The sequence below is a fragment of the Miniopterus natalensis genome, chromosome 1 (genome assembly GCF_054644295.1).
Source record: "Miniopterus natalensis isolate mMinNat1 chromosome 1, mMinNat1.hap1, whole genome shotgun sequence".
Classification (NCBI taxonomy): domain Eukaryota; kingdom Metazoa; phylum Chordata; class Mammalia; order Chiroptera; family Miniopteridae; genus Miniopterus; species Miniopterus natalensis.
The window spans coordinates 41,765,931-41,791,143 of record NC_142081.1 but is presented as its reverse complement, the minus strand read 5'-3'; the positions used below and the strand labels follow the sequence as shown (position 1 = coordinate 41,791,143).

The window sequence follows — 25,213 nt, the reverse complement described above, 5'->3', positions numbered from 1 at the left end:
ACTCAAAAACATGCTGTGAATATCCGTCCTTGATGGTAGGTAGAGATCTTTGCTATTATGGCCATTTAAATTGTTTCTGGGTGTTTTTGTTTGCCTAGTAAAAACAGCACTAAATCAAACTGTATATCTTGCATCTTTCTGCATTTGTCCTGTTAACTTTTTTAAAAATATTTTTATTGATTTTTAGAGAGAGGAAGGGAGAGGGAGAGAGAAAGAGAAACATCGATGTGAGAGTGAAACATATGTCAGCCGCCTCCTGCACGCCTCGTACTGGGCATGTACCCTGACTGGGAATCAGATGTGCAAAATACCCAGGACAGTACCCAACCAACTGAGCCACACTGCCCAGGGCTTAACTTCTTGATATAAATTCTAGAAATGAAATTTGGGTAAAAGAGCATGTGCAGTTTACATTTTGATACATAGTGCCAAATTGCCCTCCCCAGAGTTTCTACGATTTATATTCCCACCAACTAATACTGCATAGAGCGCCTGTTTTTTCCCCATACTCTTGCCAACCTGGATATTGTTTAACTCTTTCATCTTTGCCAGTCAGATAGGTGGAAAATTATATTGTGTTTTCATTTGTATTTATATGTTATTCTGAAGTCCTTAAAATTCTCAGAGACCCCTTCAGATTGTTCACTTGAAGACCTACCTACTTCCAGTCTTCTTTTCCTGGAGCACTGGCAACTAAGCAAAGTCAAAACAAAACAAAACTCAAAAACTAATCAACTCATTTTTCTCTAACCCCTCTCCAAATCAAAATTAAAATCTCTTTCTCCTCCTCTTTTTCTTTCAATAATGGAATACCATCCACTTGAATTTAAGTTCCAGAGACTGGGATTTTGGTCTGTTTTGTTCCCAGTATATCCTCAGCACCTAGAATAGCGCCTGGCATGTCTTAGGTGCTCGATAAATATTTGTGGAATGAAATCATCTCCCAACCATCTGAATCAGACATTCTAATCATACCTGACTCCTTTGCTGAGTAGCTGTATGTACCATATCTCATGAAATCAAATTGCTTATACATCCTGAATGTCTCTTCAGTCCTTCCTGTTATCCCTCTTACTTCTCTGACTTAACTGGGTTTATGGCAACAGGCATCTAGCTAGGAGCCTTCCTCTTCAATCTCATAGTCTACTCCCTTCTATTAATTTTGTCTTTAAATGTACAAATCTGGTAATATCACCCCTTTGCTTTAATTCCTCAATAGTTTTTTAAATTGAGAGAGGGAGAGAAACATTGATACGTTGTTCCACTTATTTATGCATTCACTGGTTGATTCTCATATGTGCCCTGACCGGTGATGGAACCCACAACTTTCATGTATCGGGACAACTCGCTAACCAGATGAATAAGAGACCAAAGCCCTCAGTAGTTTCTTAATACTTTCAAAGTTAAGTCCAAATTTTACTCTCCCTGTACTCTACTTCAACCAAACCAAACAACTTGCAGCTCTGAGTACCTTTGAACAGGCTGTTCCTTTCTTCTTCTCTTAGGAGACTCCTGACTTATCATTTAAGTCCACTCCAGCGTGAAGTCTTCCCTATTCTCTCTAGCACTCACTCTCTGGGTAGGTTACTTGCAGCCCTTCATCCATCTCTATTGTGATTATTTACCACTTTATCTCCTAATCTAAAATGAAATTTTACAAACAAGGATATAAACTTTGTATTGACTCTACAAGTGCAGGATATCTGTTTTTCCGAGCCTTGTAAAGTTGCATGATTCTCCATTTTATTGCTCTGTTGAACGAATTTGTGAGTAGTATTAGAATAAGAACCATATTCAAGTAATGAAGATAGTAAAAATCTGTTAACATAGTGACTCTTACAGTTGGGTGAAGCAATTTTAATAGCTTCTCTTACCTCTTACCTACCTTTTTCCTGAGTTCCAGTTCTGTGTCTCCAGCTACATACTTAAAATGCTTTCCCAAAGTTTTTGTTTTCTAATTCTGTCCCACCAATAATTTGTCATTGTTGCTGTTGTTTTCTTTTACCTCCTGACATAAATGGCACTAGAGCCTTGAACTCAGCCCCAGATTTTTCTTACCTCTTTGATATTAAGTCAACCACCAAGTCCTATTGATTTCATCTCTAACCCATTCCTTTCTTTCCATTACAACTACCACTGCCTTAGTTCAAGCCATCATTATATATTAGTTGGACTGTTAAAGTGGGCTTCTAAATGGTGTCCTTGCCTTCTGATTAATCTCCTTCAGAGCCAAAGTAAAAAATTAAAAAGATACTGGATTTTATTACTTTCCTGCTTAAAACTTCATAGTGACTTTCTTTACAATGACAAGTAATCTCCCACCACTCCCTGCACCCTTTCCATGCCAAACTATGTGGTTCCCTCTCAGGCCGTGTATTTGGTATGGCAGCTGACGAAAGTAACCTAATTTTCCTCATCTTTCTGTTGGACTTACTCTTTAAGACTCAGGTGAAGTGTTGCTTGCCTCTCCCCCAGGTGTACACAAGTTATTTTGCCCTCTTTGTACTCACCTCATTTGCATCTTCCATTACATTGTTTTAATTACTTGTTCACATTTGTTTGCCCCACTAGACCTAATTATTCACTTTTGTTTACCCCAACAGACCTAGGAACAAGCTATTTAGTAAACACTAGCTTTAAACAAAATATAGGATTTTCAGCTAATATCTTTAAGTTTCTGTAGGTATATAGCAAAAAGATAATTTAATTTTATGTGCCTATTTACCTTGTATTTATTTTCATATTAAGATACATCACATAGTACAGTGCGTAGGACATAGTAAGTATTTAATTTTTCTGAATGAAAAAAGGATGCAGAAAAGAATGCTTATTAGAAACCAAATCAAGCCCGGCCCATTTGGCTAAGCGGTTGGGCATCGACCCATGAACCAGGAGGTCACAGTTCAATTCCTGGTCAGGGCACATGCCTGGATTGTGGACTCCATCCCCAGGAGGGGGCCTGCAGGAGTCAGCTGATACATGATCCTCTCTCATCATTGATGTTTCTGTCTCTCACTTCTTCTCCTTTCCTCTCTCTGAAATCAATAAAAACTTTTTTTTTTTTTAAAGAAATCAAATTAAGTTCTAAAACAAAACACTCTAAACTTTTCTTTCTCTCTCTTCTCAATAGAGTTGTTGGGTGGATAGATTAGAATGCCGTGATTTCTTCAAGGTGTTTGAAAAAGCCTTTTATGATATTCTTGATGGCATGTACATGAAATATGGAGTGGATGGTGATACAGTTGGATGACTTTCTAGCTGCCTGAGAGCTATATTTAAAGAGTATTGAGCCCGGCCGGGTGTGGCTCAGCGGTTGAGCATCAACCTAGGATCCAGGCGATCAGGGTTCGATTCCCGGTCAGGGCACATGCCTGGGTGGCGAGTTCGATCCCCAGTCGGGGGCGTGCAGGAGGCAGCGGGTCCATGACTCTCTCATCATGGATGCTTCTATCTCTCTATCCCTCTCCTTTCCTCTCTATGAAATCAATAAAGATATATTTATAAATAAATAAATAAATAAAATTGATTACTAGATGTTTGTCAGCTAGGATGGAGGTAGTGGACCACAGGTCTCTGCCTTTGGTCCAGTCTTGTTCAGCATTTTTATTATAACTTCCATGACTAAATAGAAAGAATACATATAAATTTGTGAGTAATATATAGTGGTCAGGACCTTTCAGTTGTAATGGAAATCTGGCTCAAGCTAGTTTAAGCAAACAAGGAGTTTGTAGGTCCCCAAGAATGGAGTTTGTTGGTTTCAGGCAGGACCTTAAATAATTTCATCCAGATTCTGTCTTGACTCATCTCCTTGTTTTACTTTCCCCTGAATTGGCCTTATTCTTAGACAAGCCTTCTTTGTGTATGAGGAGAAATGGCCACTGGAAGCTCCAGATTTAATTAGTACTTTTATATTAAGGGACCAGAAGAAGAAGGAATGTCCATAGCCTGTGGAGAGCTGCTTCCATATAGTTTGGGTAGAGTTGGGCCACTCCTGTATTCGAATAAGATTGGGGGAGTGGATTTCCCACAGGAAGGAAAAATTCCTCTACCAGAAGAACGGGAAGGGAAAGCATGATGAAAAGTCAGAACTAACTATCATGCCCGGCTGGCGTGGCTCAGCAGTTGAGCGTCGACCTGTGATCCAGGAGGTCAAGGTTTGATGCCTGGTCAGGGCACATGCCCGGGTTGTGGGTTTGGACCCCAGTCGGGGGCGTGCAGGAGGTAGCCGATCAATGACTCATCATTGATGTTTCTCTCTCTCTCTTCCTTTCCCTTCTTCCCTCTGAAATTAATAAAGACATATTTGGAGGGGGAGATGACAAACCTGACTATCAAGAGCAACTACAGACAGATAGCTCAAGCACTGAATGTCCGAATCGAGATTGACAATGTCATAAGAGACTGAAAGATCGATTAAAATTAATAAGATACTGTTATAACTATCATCATCATTATTATTAGCTAATATGTACTGAACTTTTAGTGTGTCTTGTGCACTGTACACTAGCACTTTACATGCAATTAATTGCTATACAATGACTATATGAAATACTGGTACCCTTGATGTTTTTATTTTACAGAAAAGGAAACTGAGGCTCAGAAAGATTGCATAATGGGTCTGTGGTCAGTCAGCTATTAAGCAATAACGTTGAGATTTCAACCAGTATATCTGATTGAAATGAGCACCTAAAGTTTAAAACAGTTGCCTACATTTTTATTACACGAATAAATAAGGTAAAGAGCAGTATATATAGTGCACTGTCATTTGTGTAAAAAGAATAAAGGAAAGGTACATATAAACAAGCAAATACATAGGCATTATATTGGTTGCTTCCGTGAAAGAAAATGGGGGGGGAGGTCAGGGATGAAAGAGAGTCTTTTCAAAATTTGATTAGAAAAGATCTAGAGAGTTTTCATGGATATGAAATTCAGTATGAGCTTTCAAAAGTGACTTGACTCTTAGAATAACTGGTAATGGCTATCATTTGAGATTGCCAGGATACTGTAGGCACACTGCTAGGCACTTGATGTATGTTAAGGAATTTAATCTTTTAAATCACCCCAGTAAAGTAAGGGTTATTTTCTCCACCCATGTAGGTAGGTAGGGATCAAGTTCAAATAGGGGTCTTATGAATGCCTGTTATAGAAAAGATTTCACCCTTGTGTGGTTAGTTAGATAATTTTTAAGATTCTTCCATGCTATGATTTTGTCTGTGCATGTTCTTTTAGGAACATATACACGATGTAAAATGAGATGCTATAGTATAAATGTGCCCTCCAGGAACCTGAATCAGCTTTGCTGCTTTAAGGTACTTTCTTTAGATAGAATGACCTTTCATTGGGATTAACCCATTGTTTTCTGTAAAATCCATGAGTCTTGTGTGGAAGTTAAACAAAATCGGTGGATATTCTGTGACCTTCTAGAGCACAAAATCACCCACAAGACACTTGGGCAATGAAGCCTATCTATAAATAGATGTCCATTTCCCTCTTGGTTTTACAGTGCTGTGGTGTGCATAATCAGGAATTAATCCATACTGTACAGCACCCTTCAGACCACTTTTGAAGTTTTATCTTTATACCTTTAGCTTACATAGCAAAGACAAGGAAGACTTCTGTAGGAAATGATGATTCCTATCTAATTAAAAACCCATTAAAAACTTACTTTAGATAATGGCATGTTTAATTTCTGAACTACTAAGTTATAATTTTAGAGAAGCTTTGTCCTTGGCAATGTGAAAACAAATAGGCACTAGAGACACAGATTTCCCCCTCCCCTCCCTCAAAGGTAAGGGTCAAATTTGTCAGTAGTTAATGTCTATCATTTAGTTGTTCGTTTTTAAACAATTAACTGAGCTTTTCATTCTCCCAAATTTTTAAAATACTATTTACTCAGTTGCTGAAATTTATTAATGTTCTTTCCTACTTCACTCTCACTAATAATTTTCCCTGCCTTCGTGTCTCTGTTTCCTTCATCCAAACAAGACACTCTTATTTGCCTAATGAACAGGCGATCTCCCTTAACTTCTTGCTACCAGAATCCTAGTTTTGTGTAGGAATCAGCTGGGCATATGCTTCTGGAGAAGCTGATCACTTCCCCAGTCCTAGAATAGAAACTTCATTAGTCCTCAAGATATAACCCTCAGAACCCTAGGTATCTCTGAGACCTTTTCGAGGTTCTGCTAGATCAGAACTGTTTTCATACTAAGACTAAGAACTCATTTGCCCTTTCACTCTGTTGACTGCACTGGTGGTGCAAGTGCAATGGTGGGTAAAATGGCTGGCATCTTAGCACAGATCAAATCAGTGGCACCAAATTGCACTAGTAGCTATCACATTCTTCATTGCTATGTCCTTTTAGTAAAAGATTTAAAAAAAATTATAAAGCCAGTTTCACTTTAAAATGTCTTTAATAAAGCAGTAAAATTATTAATTAATTAAATCTCAACCTTTGAGTACATGTCATTTTATATGCTGTGTGACAAAATGGAAAGTACATATACACACCTGTGCAATTGAGTTGTGGGCTGACCTAGCCAGTTTTTCCATCGAATACCATTTTTTACTTGAAAGAACAACTGACAAATTAGTTATTCTGACTTGGGTATTTGGCAGACATTTTCTTGAAAGTGAATGAAATGAGCGTATTACTCCAAGGAAAACAACTGACAATATTTGTTGTTAATGATAAAATTTGAGCTTTCAAGCAAACATTATTATTTTGGAAAATTTGTTTATGCTCCCTCATGAGTTTTATAGCTTACCAATACTTAAATACTTTTCTGATGAGCCCAGAGAATGTGACTTTTTAAAATTGAATTTATTGGGGTGACATTGGTTAATAAAATTACATGTTTCAGATATACAGTTCTATAGTACATCATCTGCATATTGTATTGTGTATTTACCCCTCCAAGTCGTCTTCCATTTATCCCCTCTTTACCTTCTTCTACCTCTATTCACCCCCCTTCCCTCTGGCAGTCACCATACTGTTTGTTGTCTATGTTCTGAGTCTTTTTTTTCTTCTTTGCTTACTCTCTTCACCCTTCTCACCTAGCCCTCAACCCCCTCCCTTCTCAATACATATTTGAAAGAGCTGCATAACTCAGTGAGTTAATATTTTCCAAATGACTAATGCATGATGTTAAAAATCATGCATGGGTAAAAGAAACATTCAAAGTGCAGGGTACAGAGTACAAAAAATTCATTGTTAATAGTTTCAGATTCCACATTGACCCTAACCTTTAAGAACTAATACTTGTTGAGTTTTGGTGTCATATCAAAGAAAAATACACTTATCTCACTTATCTGAAAAGGCTTATGTGTGTATGTATGTATGTATTTATTTATTTTTCTGTGTGAGTCCAGGTTGTTTTTTTAAATAAATTTTAACCAAAACATTTAACCAACAGATTGAATGCAGAAGCAGACATGAGAATCTAGCTGTCTATTAAACCAGACATTGAAGAGATTTGCAAAATGTAAATCTATGCCATTCTTTTCCTTTCTTTTGAAAAAGTGTAGCTATTTTTATTTAAAATGTTATATGTGTTAATACATAATAGGTTTTTTTTTTTTTAAGTTTTTTTTTTTAAATATGTATAATTTTTATTTTTGTTTAAAGTATTGCAGATGTCCCTTTTTCTCCCCAATGACCCGTTCCCCCCCGTTCCTTCCTCCTCCCAAGTCACTCTCCCCACCATTGTCCGTGTCCTTGGGTTGTGCATATATGCATATAAATTCTTTGGTTACTCTCTCCCCCTCCACCCCCTCTCCCTTTTCCCTCTGACATTTCATCAGTCTCAACTATGCTTCCATGTCACTGAATCTATTCTGCTCATCAGTTTATTAAGTTCTTTAGATTCCATGTATAAGCGAGATCATGTGATATTTTTCTTTCGCTGCCTGGCTTATTTCACTTAGCATAATATTCTCCGGGTCCATCCATACTGTCCCAAAGGGTACGAGATTCTTCTTCTTTACAGCTGCGTAGTATTCCATGGTGTAAATGTCCCACAGCTTTTTGATCCACTCATCTACTGATGGGCACTTGGGCTGTTTCCAGATCTCAGCTATTATAAACTGTGCTGCTATGAACATCAGGGTGCATATATCCTTTCTGATGAATGTTTCAGGATTCTTAGGATACATTCCTAGGAGTGGAATCACTGGGTCAAACGGCAGCTCCATTTTTAATTTTTTGAGGAACCTCCATACTGTTTTCCATAGTGGCTGCCCCAGTCTGCATTCCCACCAGCAGTGTACTCGGGTTCACCTTTCTCCACACCCTCGCCAGCACATGTCGTTTGTTGATTTGTTGATAGGTTTTAAATGTTATTTAGAACAAGTTAACGCAAATTAAAATTTTTCTTTTTAAATTGTAGTGTGGTGACTATCATTAGATATATTCCACATAAATAAAAGCTCTTTGGTGTTCTCAATTTTTTATTGATCTATTTTGAGATAATTGTAATAATTCAGAGAGATCTCATACCCTTTACCTAGTTCCTCCCAAGGTAACACCTTGCAAAGCTATATAGTATAGTATCACAGCAGAGATACTGACATTGATGCAATCCACCTATGTTGTTCAGATTTCCCCCATTTTACTTGTACTGATGTATGTGTGTTTGTGTGTTTACTTCTGTGCAATTTTATCCCATGTATAGGTTTGGGTATTTACATACAGTCAAGATACAGAACAGTTCCAGCACTACCAGGATCCCTTGTGTTGCCCTTTCCTAACCACGTCCATATCCCATACCCCTCGCCACTACTAATCTGTTCTCTGTCTCTAATTACATCATTTCAGAATTGTTAGTTGAGTTAATTAGTACATATTAAAATCTTTGTTTTAATTTCTAATATGGTAAATATCAATAGATTCAACCTACATAAATAAAAGCTCTGTAAAAGGCTCTCAATTTTTAAGACTGTAAAGATTTCCCAAGACCAAAAAGTTGAAGAACAGCTGGGTAAAGCAGGAAGCATCAGTCCCATTTATCCTTCCCAAGGTACTAGAGGGCGAGATGTGGTTTGTGATGTCTCAATTTAGAATTCTTATGCTTTCTCACAGGCCCATCGTTATGAATGATGATTGGGTTCTTTAGTACAGTTTGGCCCATTCATGTGATAAGTAAATTGAGACTTTTCTTCTAATATATGTGATTCTGAACAATTCAAAACAAGGCTTTAGCTTTCTGTTGTGTTCACCTTATATGGTTTGTGGGTTATTTTTTGTATGTTTGTGTTTTTCTAATCCTCCGGGGTAAGAGAATGGAATAGTAATGACAAGCTCCAGCCCTAACTTTTTAGGGAATGAGTATGTGAAAGGAGATAAGAAGTATGTTCAAGAGAGGAAGTAACTGCAGCGAGAGATTGAATTTTTTTCCAATTCTTTATTCTTGAGAAGCTAATTCCAGCACTTTCCTTGGAACAATACAGGAATGGGAGGGAGTATCAACCTTCTGTGTGTGGGGGGGGGGGAATAGTTTCAGAGGTAAATACTTAGGTCCCTATCATCACTCATCAGCTGCAAAGTTAATAGCTTTGCTAAAGGAAAATGTGATGAATTTCAAGCATGCAGGAGATTGTAGAGGTAGAAGACTTCAGAAGAGCAGAAATAGATGCTTCATTTAGCAAAACCTTTGCCACAGTAATAGATACTGCCATGTGATTTGTGTTGTGCATTGATTTCGTTTATGAGATTTTTTTTCCTCTGTTAAGTTTCCAGCATAATTAATCCACTCCCATACACTGGGAATTTAGACAAACTTGAATGTTAGGACCCTCTGATTCACTATCTCCTCTTTACTTGAAGAGGTCTTTAGGATCTAAGCCTGAGATGTATAGAGATCATTGCAGGAGAACACCTTATGGTAGTCTGTAGTTTTCAAATTGTATGTTCACTGCACTTACATTTTCTGGTACACACTTAACAGCCTTCACTGCTGACCTTGACCAAGTGCAGATTGGTTAAAATTGAGTGCTAAAGTAAGTTTTCTATTAATAGAATATGTAGTTTCTAAGAATTGTTTGACGTCTGGTTATGGTACCAACTACCATGTCTTTCTCCTTTTTCCTCTTTGCCTTCTGCTACAAGATGTATTGGGAATTTACCAGTTACAATCAAATTCTTTTTCAAAGCATCCTAAGTGAAATCTGTAAGCTCAGCAGAGCAGCAGCCTCTTCCTTTCCTTCCTCCTCCTCTCCCTCCTTTCCTTTCTTTCTTTCCTTCTTTTAAAAGGAAAAGCAGGGTCAAAGAGGGCTCTGGGCAGAATTTGGGACAGATAGAGTTGTGTGGCTCTAGGGTAGAGGACATTTTTCCCTTGCTTGCCCTACTAGTACAGAGCCTCCCTTTTACATGGCCAAATTATGGACTACTTGGGCCTAATAAACTCTGCTGCTCACAAAGGTGTGTGAGCACCCAGCGATTGGCAGCTAGACTTGGTATACCCTGGGACATTTGCTGAGTGGCCTCAGACCCAGCACTGGCACCGAGATTAAACCTCGATCGATCTGGTAAACACCACTCATCCCTACCTGGTGACTCACTGAGAACCTATCATGCAACTGGAGGGCGGACCACCAGAAGCTCTTTCAATGACTGAGCCGAACAGGCAACTGGCAGGCTGTGAGGCGGATCAGATCTTGGGGTGCCTTGCTGACCTGTACTCCCTACTACCTGCATCCTCCCTACCCTGGTGCTGGCAAAAATAATTATTAATTATTAAAAAAAATACAGTAAACTTATTTCGTCTCAAAATCCCAGTCAACATGAGGCAGTTCAAATAACTGAGGATATTTTCTTCTATTTTAATTTGAGGAACAAATAACATAATAAATTAATAATGTGATTTTTAAAAATACCTGCTCTTTTTAATAACCCACAATAAAAACTGAACAAATCAAGTTTCATATAATGTGTTGGCAGGGGGAGTAGTTATATACAGGGTATCCCAAAAAAATGTATATACACTTTGAATGATTATAGTCAGTGTTCATTAACATACAGTTCATTTTCAAAATTTAAAAAAATCTACAGAAATGAATAATTTTTTGTGTCAATGCCTGTTTTCAAAGTGAGGACCATTCTGGTCCAGGCATTGCTGATAACACAAAACAATGGAATCGCAAACATCAAGAATCACTTCGTTCGGTATTTGTGCACCCTCAATTCGTCAACCGTTGCCAATTTTGTACCATAAACTTTATCTTTTCCGTATCCCCATAAAAAAAAAAAGTCTAGGGGCATTTTAGGGTAACTGTTCTTTGTTTAAAGCTTAGTCTGGCTTTGCCCATTATTTCACATCAGTTAAACCGGAAAAGGAGTGAAAATTAAGTGAGCTATCAGCTGTTAAAGTGTATATACATTTTTGGGGGACACCTTACATTTGTCCATGAATCAGGAATCCATATTACTGTTAGTATTGCTGATGCTTAGTCACTGTAAAATCTTGAAGGACCTTTGCAATTATTGAAGAAAGATAACATCTTATCAAATAGTATTTAATATATTTGATGGCATTCTACTTTTTACAAAATCTTATCCGATAAATCTGAATAAGTATGAACGGTCATCTAACCATTGTCCCCAATTATCTTTCATTCTTGGATAAATGGGAGTTTCTTAGAGCTACTACAGCTATCAGTAGAACCAGTTTCCGTTTAAAAAAAAATCCTCACCTAAGGACATGCTTAGAGAAAGGAAGGGAGAGAGAGAAACATCTATCATTTGCCTTCCATACAACTCCCCGACTTGGGACAAACGACAACCAGGTATGTGCCCTTACCTGAATCAAACCAGCAACTTCCAGAGCACTGGACAACACTTGACCAACTGAACCACTCCAGCCAGGCCAGCTTGCTTTCTACCTTTTGATTGTGAAGGTGAAGATATCAGACTCATATTTATGCAGGGGAGAAGAGAAGGTCTGAACCAAATATTTCTTCACTGCATTTTCTATCCCAAAAATTCTTTTGCAGCCTTGAATTTTTTCCCATCAGCGCCTCTCATGTGTGGAAAGCAGCTAAAGTCAGTTGCAGGGAGATTAATGGCTCTGGCCATTCCTTACTGTCTCTCATTTCTGTGTCACCTGCCTGTCAGCAGCACTCAGATCCTTAATAGGTGCTATTTAAACTAATATCTAAATGTGAATTGAAAAGTATCATTAAAAGATAAAGGACATGAATTGTTGAGAAACTTCAGAGATTTTCATTTTTAAATTCTCTGTCTTTTCAGGGGTTTGTTTTGTTTTGTTGTTTCCCTCCTGCATTCGGTGAGCCCCAGAAGCCATGGTGGCACTTAGCGTTTCAGAGTGAGAGCTGGCCCAGCTTTTATTGTTGTCCTAGTTGTTAAGGTATTTCATTATCTTAACTTTTTATATTCCTGCTCCTTATTTTCCTTGCTGGCATCAATCTGACAATCCCCGTTCTTATATCCTAAGTATATGGGAAAGATGGCAAAATGAGTCCTTTTCTGATTTTTATTCTTTTCTGAAGTGATAAATGAAGCTATGTTTGTTCCAGTGAATAGCAGAATATGAAATCCCATAAAGCCACCTAGGTTATTAGATGAATATCACAGAGCTGCTTATTATGCACTATGGCTTACTGTAGATTATAGATGTGACCAAACGGTAATTAGCAGAGCTGGAGCTCTAATTAAACATTATTGTGCTGCACCATGATTTCTCCTTAGATTTCTGTTGCAAAGTGCAAGGAAACTGAATAGTTCCAAACCCATAGATGGATTTCTTCACTTCTCCCCAACCCCCAAAATCTCTTTTAATTAACTAAATAATTAAAGTCATCGTCACACAGAGGTCCTGAACTCTACTTAGTAACTCTGATCAGTAAGGTAGTTTGTTGCATATACATGTTAATCAGCTCCTCATATGTATTCTTGTTATTCTTAGTGATCAGTTCAGCTAAGTTTCTTCTCTTTAGGGTTTATAGCAGGGTTTAATTTGGCAAAGTGCTTGAATGCAACATTGGTGTTTCCTACTTATAATTTAGATGTTGTTTTCTGGATGTGTCAGTAGGGAACTAGGGGCTTGGCTTTATCTAGAATGTTAGTAGCTTATCTTCTCTCTGGACTCCAGCAGCACTGAAAAACAGCAGGAAATGAAACCACTTCCAGAAGAGAGCTGTCCTTGATGGCTGAGAGAGTGTGTAGGTGACTGACTCCCTGGGGACTTACCCCCTTCTGTACTTGAGATCGCTGTTTCAGCAGTGGAACAGATTGGCAACAGGGCATGCTTGAGTGAGGTAATTAGAAAATTCACAGGAGTGACCTAGAAGGTTTAGGTCAATCTCCGTGTCCCAGAAAGAGGACCTTGTAGGAATTTCTCTTGGTGTAGTAGAAGAAAGGTATAGAAAAGAGAACAAACTCTAAGCAAAGGAAATGCACATCCTGACTGCAAAATTGCTTCTGCCTCAGTTCTTTCCCAAAAGAAAAAACAGAGGTAAGGCCAAGAGTAAAGATGATCTGTTTACTCTCTCAAGGGTAAACTCTCCAGGAAACTTTCTTTTCAGAGAGTTAAGAGCCACCTTCTTGTAGCATTCCTGAACCGGCTTAGTGACCAGAACTAAAGATTCCAGCACTACACAGGCATAATAGGGAATCTAGTTACTTTTTCTGTGATATTTCTACCTTCAGGCCTGTGCATGGAAATGTTAAAGAGTCTTTCAAGGATGTACCACATCCCAAGAAGGTTACCAAATTAAATTATGAATACCTGATTTTTAAGTGCAAAGAGAACAGAAATACCTTTTGGCATTTACCATCATGCAGAAGATTCATTACACAGGCTTCCACTTTCATTTTATGAAAAAGGCAGAGTTGAAGTACAGGGTCAGTGTATGTAACAACAAGCAGATAGGGATAATGTTTTGGCAGCTTTTCAGCCACCAGAATTAATCAGAATCAGTGTTTTTGCAGTCTGTGGACTCTGACACTGATGATCCACAAATAGCAGTGACTTATAGGCCAAGATGTCAGCTAACTGCAGAGAATGGATGCAATACCCAGATGTCAGTGTTAAGAGGAAATAGGTGGATTATAGGTAGAGTAGTGGTCATGCAGTAGACTATTCCAGAGCCAGAGTTCTGTGGCAGAGCTGTCCAGCAGCTCGTATTTGGGGTTCATTGTGTGACTCTCTCTGAATATAGGTCTGTAGGAATATATTCAACCTGGACTAAAAAGTCTTTGCAGGGAAAGAGGGTTCCTATCACTTTCTAAGTCTGCTGATTGCTATCATACCAGGTCAGTCAGTGTGTATTGAGTGCCTTTGCATATGCAAAACACTATGTTAAGTTAGGATTTGGGCACTGTACTTTGTCAACCTGATAAATGCTAGGAGTTAACAAGTTAAGGGATTATTACTTTCTTTATTATAACTTTTCTTTTAACTCTAGATGTGTTGCATTTTTCTTGGAATCTAAGTAATTGTGTTTTTGTGAGAGGTTCTAGATTTGGAGGTAGATTACTGGTCCTTATGTTCAACTATTTCTATCTGTGTTTGTGTGTAATAATTTCATCAGCAGATTGCTGTGGATTGGCTTTTGAGTAGCAACAACACCTCCTGTTTCATACAGATAAGTTTGATGTTAGATTCACATTCCAAAATGCCATTCTCATGAACTATTTGCTGTTATAATAGAAACTCCCAGCTCTCCTATATAACTTCTAACACTTCCTTCCTTCTAGCTAAAGTTGAATTAAAACCAGTCTTCTTGAAGTGGCATTCCAAGGATCTGGATATTTCTCCCCTTCTTTATCCCCACCCATATTCTTGGATTTTATGCCTCGTTAATGTATGATTTGTTGAGTGATAGACTGTTGGGAGGCATAGTGGCAGCAGTAGAACGTGGCTCAGAAACTTGTCCTTTTCTTTCTCATCAGTCTTTGTGCTCTGTTACTACTGAAAACTGGCCCTGATTTTCTTTCACTAGAAAAATAAGACAAGCACAATTTATGATGAAAATTGTTATTAAGGCAGGGGTGGGGGAGATAAATCAAAGAATTACGTGCATAACCTATGGACACAGACAGTAGTGTGGAGAAGGCCTGGGGAGTGGGGTGGGGGTAGATGCTGGATGGAGGGGATGAATGAGGGGGAAAAGGGGACATCTGTGATACTTTCAACAATAAATTTTTTTTTAAAAAAGAAAGAAAGCTTCTAGTACAGGGTACACTCATCTGAACTGTTAGATCTGTGGTGGTATCATGAGTTACAACTTGAAAGGAAAGACCGAAGTCTTTTATATTTAGAGTCCTCTGTATTCTGGTAGGAAAAGATGTAGGACTAGATTACATACAGAGAAGGTGTTTCCTCTAGATGGTCTTCCTGCAACTCAGCTACTGCTTTTTCTTCCCCACAGATGGAGTCCCCAGTGTCTACACCAGCAGTGCTGCCGCTACACCTTTTAGTGCCAGTGGTCAATAATGACATCTCATCTCCCTGTGAGCAGATCATGGTTCGTACCCGATCAGTTGGGGTCAACACGTGTGATGTAGCTCTAGCCACCGAGCCTGAGTGTCTGGGCCCCTGTGAACCTGGGACAAGCGTCAACCTCGAGGGCATCGTGTGGCAGGAAACAGAAGATGGTAAGTGCTACATGTTGCTCTCCCATTCCCTTCTCATCCTGCTTCTCCCAGCAGGGGTTTATTGTTGTAATTCACACCAAGTATTTATTAGGATTCTCAAATGACCATAGTCTGCTGGTGATACCTACCCAGAGGATTACAGTAAACTTCTTAGTGAAATTTCCCAGCTTCTAAAGATTGTCAGTTTTAATTATCTCTCCTTCATAGCTGTTCAACAGTGTTGGCTCTGGTTCTTAAGTAGTCAGTTTAATAGGTGCTGGCCAGGTAACTCAAGCTGTGCCTATACTCTCTATACCCCTTTCTATCATTTTATATGGAAGAATTCAAATAAATGAACTTTTGGATCAGGCTTGAAGAGAAAAAAGTAATAAAAGGGCAGCTGTGGGAGTCAAAGAAATGGAAAACTCTTAAGTTGACTTAGTGTTGGTTTATTGGATGTGCAACTCTTGCATTTTTTTTAACACCTGGAGGTGCAGCCAGCTCTTTCCCGCTGGTTGCCTCATTGCCCAGCCACCCACACCACTTCATGCATCTGTCAGTACAGATTTTATAGGCTTAGGCAGCAGGGAAATGTTTACATGGTCTTGTTTTCAGGTATCCACTAAGCAGTTGGCTCACTGTAGGGTGCTGCTCCCCAGGGCTACCTAATCCAGACTTCTTATATGTTCCATTGGCCCCTGAGAACAGAATCTCTTCTGTTTTAAAAGTTCATCAACCTGAAAAAATAGGAGTGCAAAGAGACTTAACGTGTATTTCAGATCCCTTTGTACCATCTGTGGCAATTTGATTTCAAAAAATACATTCTTTTTATTAAAAAATCCAAGTCCTTGTCAAGTATGTGTTGTTAGGAAAGGCTGGGCCTCAGAGTCCCCTCAGGTCTCTGCATCAATAACCAGGCTTTCAAAGCGTCCCCACTCTCAGGAGTTTAGAGGCCCAGAGGAGCATAGCTCATTACCTCTGATTATCATAAGCTGTCTTGTCAGGCTGCCTATGGAAATTCAGGCGTTTCATTCTGGTCATTCTGGTAAAAGTCTGTTCCTCTGAATATTTTATTGTGGTTCAGAATTTATTTAAAGTCTACCTATGCAGTCGGTGATGATGTGATACAGATTAAAAATTCTATGTTCTTGGCTTTCTCATGATTAGTTATATAGTAAAGCTTCAGCTTTATTTTTTATTTTTTAAATGTATCTTTATTGATTTCAGAGAGAGGAAGGGAGAGGGGGAGAGAGAGAGATAGAAACATCAGTGATGAAAAGTTATTGATCAGCTGCCTTCTGCACACCCCCTACTGGTGATCAAGCCCCCAACCAAGGCATGTGCCCTGACTGGGAATCAAACTGTGACCTCCTGGTGCATGGGTCGACACTCAACCACTGAGCACATGGGCCAGGCTCATGGATACCTTTTTATCTGAGGGTCCCAGTTCTCCCTCCCTGCCAGGGAGATGTTAGCACAGAATTTTTTAAAATAAATTATTTGGTCTGAAAAGCTCTCTGGTTGTCACTAGCAACCTATTACCACGTTCCCTGTTACACACTTTTAATGCACTCTGTACTTTATTTCACAGCACTCATCACAATTTGCAATTTTGTATGTATAGATGTTCCTGAACTTACAATGGGGTTATGTCCTGATAAATCCCCATAAGTTGAAAAATATTGTAAGTAGAAAATACATTTAACACTTATCCTACTAAATATCATAGCTTAGCCAAGCCTACCTTAAACATGCTCAAAACACTTAATTAGCCTATAGTTGGACAAAATCATCTCGCTGCTGCTGCCCAGCATCACAAAAGAGTATCATACAGCATATCACTAGCCTGGGAAAAGATCAAAATTTGAAGTATGGTTTCTATGGAATGCATATGGTTTTTGCATTGTCATAAAGCTAAGAAATGTTAAGTGAGTCCATTGTTAATCAGGAACCATCATATTTTTTCCCACTTACCATTGTGTTTCAGGGTTTAGTACTTTTCTTTTTCTTTTTTCTTTTTTTTTTCATGCCAAGGGAAAGAGAACTATTTTGCAATTATACACTCTACTTTGCTTTCTGGCCATTTCAGAGGGCATTCACCTGAGCTGTCAGTTGGCAAAAGTCTGAATTGGGATCAGAGTTGGTTCACATTTCTTTTCATCTTAAGGTAACAGATTTCCTGCAAAGATCATTCTCTGCAGATCTATAAGATCTAGCTAGTGTACTGAGTGAGTCCTCAAGTTAATAAGAACTAGATACAGACAGTTTAAAAAAAAATTCTTCCAGCCTACTAGGCTTTTTGTTTTGCTACCTGACTCTTGGCACTTCTGTTGCTTTGCCCAGCAAACTACGATCTTCAAATGGAAAAACCCTTACAGCTTAGAGGGAAGCTGTGAATGTTTGGCATGTGAGGAGAATAGAGGACCCTCAGGCCCCTGTAGAACTGAGCCACTTTGCTGATAACAGGTGTAGGGATCGTGGCCTCAATTCTTCCTTGTTTCTTTGCTTACTTATACTGCATCTTTTTCCCCTACCTCTCCTTGTAAACCTTGTCTTGGAGGCATTTTGAAATTCCTGCAGATCCCATCTCTTTTTAGGCTGCTCGTAATTCAGCCAGCACTGCAAAGATCCTTGACTAGCTCAACCTTAGGACTATTTAAGAATACCCAAATGGGGAGATAAACAAGATGGCGGCGTAGGTAACAGCTGCACCCGCCGCCTCCCGCAACCACATCAAAATTACAACTAAAATACAGAACCATCATCACTCAGAGCCTCCTGAGATCTGGCTGAACAGAAGCCCCACAACCAGGGAACTGAAGAAGCTTCGAGAGCGGTAGGAGGGGGAGAGACACAGGTGGATTGGGGCTGAATAGCGGAGACTTGGCCTCGGCCACACCAGGTGCCGGGGTTGAAACCCGGGAGGGAATCTTGGTGGTGGGGGTTTCCCGGAGGAGTGAGGGGTCCCTGCCCCACAGCAGGCCCCCAGCCTAGGGCTCCAGGGCCGGGGAGAGACATTCCCACAACTCTGGGCTGTGAAACCAGCGGGGACTGTCGAAAGCTGAGGGTCGTGGAGGCTGCGGGAGCCCCAGCAGCTCCTCTCAAAGGGCCCGCGCACAGACTCACTCAGACGCTCCCTCTGAGCCCAGCGCCGGGCAGCAGCCTGAAAGGACCTGGGACACTCGGGGAGGAACTAACCTGCCTGAAATTAGGGTGAGAGGTGGAGGGACAGCTTCCTCCCAGGCAGAAGGGCTGGCAGAGGCCATGGCTCCTTTGACGAGTCCTCTTGGCACACTGCCGGCAGGCAGGCGCCATATTTGAATCGCCAGCACCTGACTCACACCCTTGGCCCCGCCCCGTGATTCCCGGAGGCCCCGCCCCTCCCCACCTGCACCTCATCCAGGCCATTTCCAGGGGCTTTTCTGTGCAAGTGGCCTCTTAAGCCTCATGCTTAGGACTTTCCTAAAATCTCTCAAACAAGCAGCAGCAGCTGGCCTCAGCATGCCCCAAACAGCTTTGATAAGTGGCCCCAGGCCTGGCACCAGGGGCAGCCTGCATTGGTTCATAGCTTGGCCTCTCCTGGGCACATCCAAGCCCAGCACAAGTAGCAGCCACCTACGGTTTGCTGTGTAGCTCATGCTGAGTGGCCCTGGGCAAGGCACTGGCAGAGACTGACTTTGTACCTCCCAGGAGGCCCCAGAGACAGTGCACCTGGTGGTGAGACTTGGCCACGCTGGATTACAACCCTACCACATCCACGAGTGACACACTCAAGGGGCGCACTTGGTGAACATCAAAGCCCCACTGAAGTAAATCCTGCTCCATAAGGGTGTCTCCAGCACAGCACCTCTTGGCTGTAGTTGCAGCTGGTCCTCATAGCCAGTTGGCCGGGGGGGGGGGGGGGGGGGGGCGTCAGTTCCTCCCAGTGACGCCAACAGCAACCAAGGCTCAACTGCAACAGGACAGTGCACACAGCCCACACGGGAGCACCTAAGAAGGCCCATCTCAGCTTACTGGGGAGGCTGAGCCACTGAACCCTACAGGACACCTACTACACAAAGCCACTCTACAAATTCCAGGAGACATAGCAGCTCTACATAATATATAGAAACAAACACCAGGAAGCACCCAAAATGTGGAGGCAAAGAAACATGTCGCAAAGGAAAGAACAGAAGAAATCTCTAGAAGAGGAACTAAATGAAATAGATCCAAGCAAGCTAACAGATACAGAGTTCAGAATTTTGTTTATAAGGATGTTTAAGCAGACTATTAGGGAAATAACTGAGAAAATCGGTAACATAATAAAGTACCAATTTCAATTTGAAATGAAGGCTTACACGAACTGAAATGAAGAATAACTTACAGGGAATCAACAGTAGAGTAGAGAACACTGAGAATCAAATCAGCAATTTGGAACATGAAGAAACAAAAAAACACCTGACCGGAAGAGCAAAAAGAAAAAAGAATCCAGAAATATGAAGATAATATAAGCAGCCTCTGGGACAACTTCAGGAGGCCCAATATTCGTATTATTGGGGTGCCAGAAGGGGAAGAAAGACCAAGGAATTGAAAACCTATTTGAAAAAATAATTACAGAAAACTTCCCCTACCCGGGGAAAGAAATAGACTTACAAGTCCAGGAAGCACAGAGGGTCCCAAAGAAGAGGAACCCAAAGAGGCCCACAGCAAGACACATGATAATTAAAATGCCAAACGTAAAAGACAAAGAGAGAATCTTAAAAGCAGCAAGAGAAAAGCAGTTAGTTACCTACAAGGGAGCACCCATACGACTGTCAGCTGATTTCTCAACAGAAACTTTGCAGGCCAGAAGGGAGTGGCAAGAAATATTCAAAGTGATGAGAAACATGGAACTACAACCAAGATTGCTCTACCCAGCAAAGCTATCATTTAGAATTGAAGGTCAGATAATGAGCTTCACAGATAAGAAGACTCTAAAGGAGCTCATCACCACCAGACCAGCACTACAGGAAAAGTTGAAGGGTCTTCTTTAAGAAGAAGCTAATGAACAAAAGAATCTGACAAACTAAATCCAGAGACATTGACACATGCAACAGATGGTCATATTTCAGAGAAAAGTGGAAAGGGGGGTGGAAGGTGGGAAGAGATTAACGGAAGAAGTTATATGCATATATGCATAACCCATGGACACAGTCAATAACGGGGTGAAGTCCTAGGGAGGGGGGAAGAGCAAAGTGGAGGGGGTCAGTTGTGAGGGGAAATGGGACACCTGTAATACTGTCAACAATAAAGACATTAAAAAAAAAAAAAAAAATACCCAAATGTATCCTTGGCTTTTTGAGAGGTATTCTGAGCACTTATGCAGAGGTCTGATCCCACCTGATTTCTCTTTGTCCCATTGCAATTCAAATCAAAATAACAGGTCCCAAGTTTATTTCTAGTTCACAAGGTCCTGGAAACAATGTATAAGAAGTCTTAAGGCAGACTATGTACTTTTGCTGAAGTAAAATTGCTTACTAGCTTCTATGGTATTTTTAAAAAAGGCAAGACTGACTTTAAATAAGAATTCCAGGGGATGCTATAGGTTTTCTTTTTTAGACCACTAAGTGGGAGGCCATCACTAGTGATGTATTTTACTTTGGTAGATGTGCTTTCTGAAAGAATTTGCTATAGTGCAAAGAGCACTGAAGTGAAAATCAGAAGACCTCTGCCACTATCACTGTGACCTTGTGCAAGTTTCTTGTTTGGGCTTTAGATACCTCTTCTCTTGAACTAGTGACAAATAAGGACCTATCCAGCTTTTAAGCTATAAGAACCTGTGACTTAACTCTTGGAATCATCATGGATCCAGTACTAGTTGACTGTTGCATCTTGAAAATGAACAGTATTGTATACCAGTCATGAGAATGAAAACAAAAACATTAATACCAGTGAAATTTCATTATATACTTGTTATATAGATTTGTTTCATCAGAAAAATGAATCTATTCACCTTGCCAGTTTCAAATTCAAGAAATCTTTACCTCCCATTTTTCAACTCCTGATCCTAGACTGACAAGTGGAAAAATTCACAAAACCCAGCTGTTTGTCAGCTGACATAAGCTGATTTCACAATACTGCTTAGCAATCCCTTCATCTCTCCATTACATTCACATTCTCCAGTACTTATTTCATTGTCAAGATTCTTAGCCCAATTCATTTTTGCTTCATGCTCATAAATTAAGATCAAAGATACCCACCTAAATCCCCCAGCTTCCCTCCTTTCTTAAAATGCATTTTTCTTATCCTATTTCTTTTTTGTGAAGATTCTTTGAGACTTTCCCATGAAATTTATCTATTCTTCATCTTCATTCTTTCCCCTCTATTCTTTCCCCTCTACAACACTTTCTTACAATGAAAATATTTTCCTCTTCCTTGCTACCCCTTTGAACTACTGACCCCCCTCCTTTTCTTCAGTACTTGCTATTGCTGTTTTCAATCTTTTTACTTGCCCAATATCATATCTTGCCATCAGATTTCTTGTCACTATTTGACTGAAACTTTCTCATTCCAATGATCATCTGTTTTCCAAAGGTCTTCTCTCAGTCTATCCTAGACTTTTAGAAGCTCTAGTGTTTCTTTATTCTTGAAACTCTCCTTTCTTCCCTTTTTCATACTACACTTTCCCTAAATCTCATTTCTCGAAATTCCAGATGGATTTTAGGATGCTGAAATATGGTCAGTTCTGTTCTGTTGGCCTCTAGGTGAGGCCTATAGCAGCTGGTGTCCCACTCTACCCTCAGACAAGCAGCCTTTATCGACAATATTTTTCATTTACTATGTGTGCCATAGTGAGGAAAGTTGAGAAAATACTGAATTTAAGAATGGCATTTGGCTGCTAGGAAAGATGATGAAGCAATGATGATTTAATGTAAGATTTCTGAAGGAAGTAAATCTAGGACTGGTATGAGGGCTTCACAATGTAATTAATGTGCCAGTTTCCTTAAAGTTAATTCTTTATTGCAAAATTGCTAATGTAGCTCTAGCCATCACATTTACTTTCCAGGCTGGAGAAGAGTAAAACAGCATTTGCCTCCCACCCATTGGTTCCCTTTGACAAGATTTCCCAGAAACCATACCTTCAGACTTCTGCCTATATCTCATTGCCTACCCTCTCTGCAAGGAAGACAAGGAAATTATTAAGCTTTTTATCTGGAAACATTGCTTCCCCACGCAAAATAGAGGCTCATAGTAAGGAAACATAGGAAGCAATTAGGCAATCTTCTCTGCATAAACTTCATATATCATAACTCCCAAGAGTTGTTACTTCGGCAGCCTTCCTTTAATAAGTGCAATCTTATATATTCATGGCTTCAGCTGTCTCTCTTATATAAACCATCCCCAAAACTTTAGCTCTAGACCTGACCTTTGCCTAATTCCATTTCATACTGTTGACTTGAACATCACCAGAAGCTGATTTCTTAAATTTAAAATGTCTGAAAAAGAATAATCATCTTTCTCCTGAGATTTTGGTTCTCTTTTCTTCTTCTCTATTTCTCTTCAGTGTAACTACCTTCATCACCTACATTACCATCCTACTAGTTTTCTAGGCTCAAACTTCCCTAGTTATCTTTGGCTCTTAATGCGTCACCTCTTGGTATGGTTCTTTAGTGGTTGCTCTAGAGATTGTAATAGATATATGTTTAACTTTTCATAGTCTACTTAAAATTAGTATTTTTTTACCACCTCAACTTGAATGTAGAAATCTTACCCACCATATAAGTGCCTTTACCCTCCCTTCTTTATGTTGTAATTGCCTTACACCCATTGCGTGTTTTTTACATGGCCTATAGGCCATACAAAAACAGGCAGTGTTTTTAATGGTTAGAAATGGTTGGGGGGTGAGAATCAAAACAAGAATATTCTGTGAGATTGTCTAACCACTCTGCTGTATACTTGAAACCAACACAAACTAATATTGAAAGTAGCCCAGCTGGTGTGGCTTAGTGGTTGAGCATCAACCCATGAACCAAGGTCACGGTTTGATTCCCAGTCAGGGCACATGCCAGGTTTGCAAGCTTGATCCCCAATGAGGGGCATGTGGGAGGCAGATGGTCAATGATTCTCTCTCATCACTGATATTTCTGCCTCTCTCCCCCCTGTGAGATCAATAAAAAAAATCTTTTAAAAATAATAATAATATTAAAAGTAAACTAATTGAAAAATAAAAAGAGAATATTGTGTAACATGAAAATTACATGAGATCCAAATTTCAATATCCATACATAAAGTTTTATTGGAACTCAGCCACATTCATTTCATGTATTTTCAGCCACTTTTGCACTAAAGTGACAGAGTAGGCAAAGACCATATATCCTGCAAAGCCAAAAATATTCATTATCTGGACTTTTAGTGAAAAAGTTTGCAAACACCTGGTCTTACTAAGTATTACACCAAAAACATTGAAAATGCCATCAGAGCCCTAGCTGGTTTGGTTCAGTGGTTAGGGTGTCAGCCTGTGGACTGAAGGGTCTAGGGTTCTATTCCAGTCAAGGTCATGGACCTCGGTTGCAGGCTTGATCCCCAGCCCTGGTTGGAGCACATGCCGGAGGCAACCGATAGATGTGTCTCTCTCACATCAGTGTTTTCTCTCTCTCTCTCTCTCCCTCTCCCTCCCTTCCACTCTCTCTGAAAAGCAATGGTAAAAATATCCTCAGGTGAGGATTAAAAAAAGAAAAGAAAGAAAATGCCATCAGACAACTTTTTTAAAATTTTCCCTTTTAATCATCACATATACTTCGATGAACTCAAGAGAATAGTTGATTATATTTATGCATATACTTAACATTTCTGTTGCTTTTCCTTCATTCCTACTGTTCTAAGAGCCCCTCTGTGATTTCCTTCCTATATGAAGAATCATTTTTAGTAATTCTTTTGGAGCATGTTAATCTCTTAAATCATTCTGTTATAAGTAGTATGTCATTTTACCCTGGTTGATTTGTCATTTTTAGTATTTTTATTATGATGTGTGATGTGTCTCACATGGATGTGGGGCGGTATCCTGTTTGCAGGTTCACTTAGCTTTTGAGTCTGTAAATTTGTCTATTTTTTTTTTCTTTTCCAAATTTTGGGAGTCTTTGGCCATTATTTCTTCAAACATTTTTTCTACACCACCCTCTTTCTCCTTTCCTTCTAAGATTACAGTGGCATGAATAGAAACTAGTCCTTATTTATTTCCACCTAGGATTCCTGTTTTCTTCTTTATTAGACTATAAGATGGCTGAGGCAGGGAATTGCATTTTATATATATCATTTTATTTTCCCAAGGACTAGTTTGACTAGTTCAGTCTTTACGCAAAAAGTAAAATAATTAGTAAATATTTGATTAACAAAATTGTGCCTTGTAGCCACATGTTTTAGGCATATAGGTAAAAATGGTTATTTTTTGGTAACCTCTCTTGGATTCATTTACTATGTTTTAACTAAAAATAATGAGTGATTTGCACTTTCTTTTCTTTTTAACAGTGGCTTCTACCACCAATCTTCTGAAATTATGAAAGTCAGAGATAGAACCTTCAGATCTTTTCAAAGGAAATGATTTAAAGTTATACTCTGAGGAACCTGAGCATGAAGGAACCTCAGCAGCAGTCATAGGGAGTGAGGGGT

The 25,213-nt window shown here is 39.6% G+C and overlaps 1 protein-coding gene across 1 annotated transcript in view; it reads left to right on the top strand.

The window, feature by feature from the left end:
• Positions 1–25,213, top strand: part of ZNF609 (zinc finger protein 609) — a 183,762-nt gene that overhangs the window by 111,905 nt on the left and 46,644 nt on the right. The window contains exon 3 of the mRNA XM_087820880.1: positions 15,385–15,610. Coding sequence (XP_087677006.1) covers positions 15,385–15,610 — 226 coding nt within the window. The remainder of the gene's footprint in view (positions 1–15,384; positions 15,611–25,213) is intronic.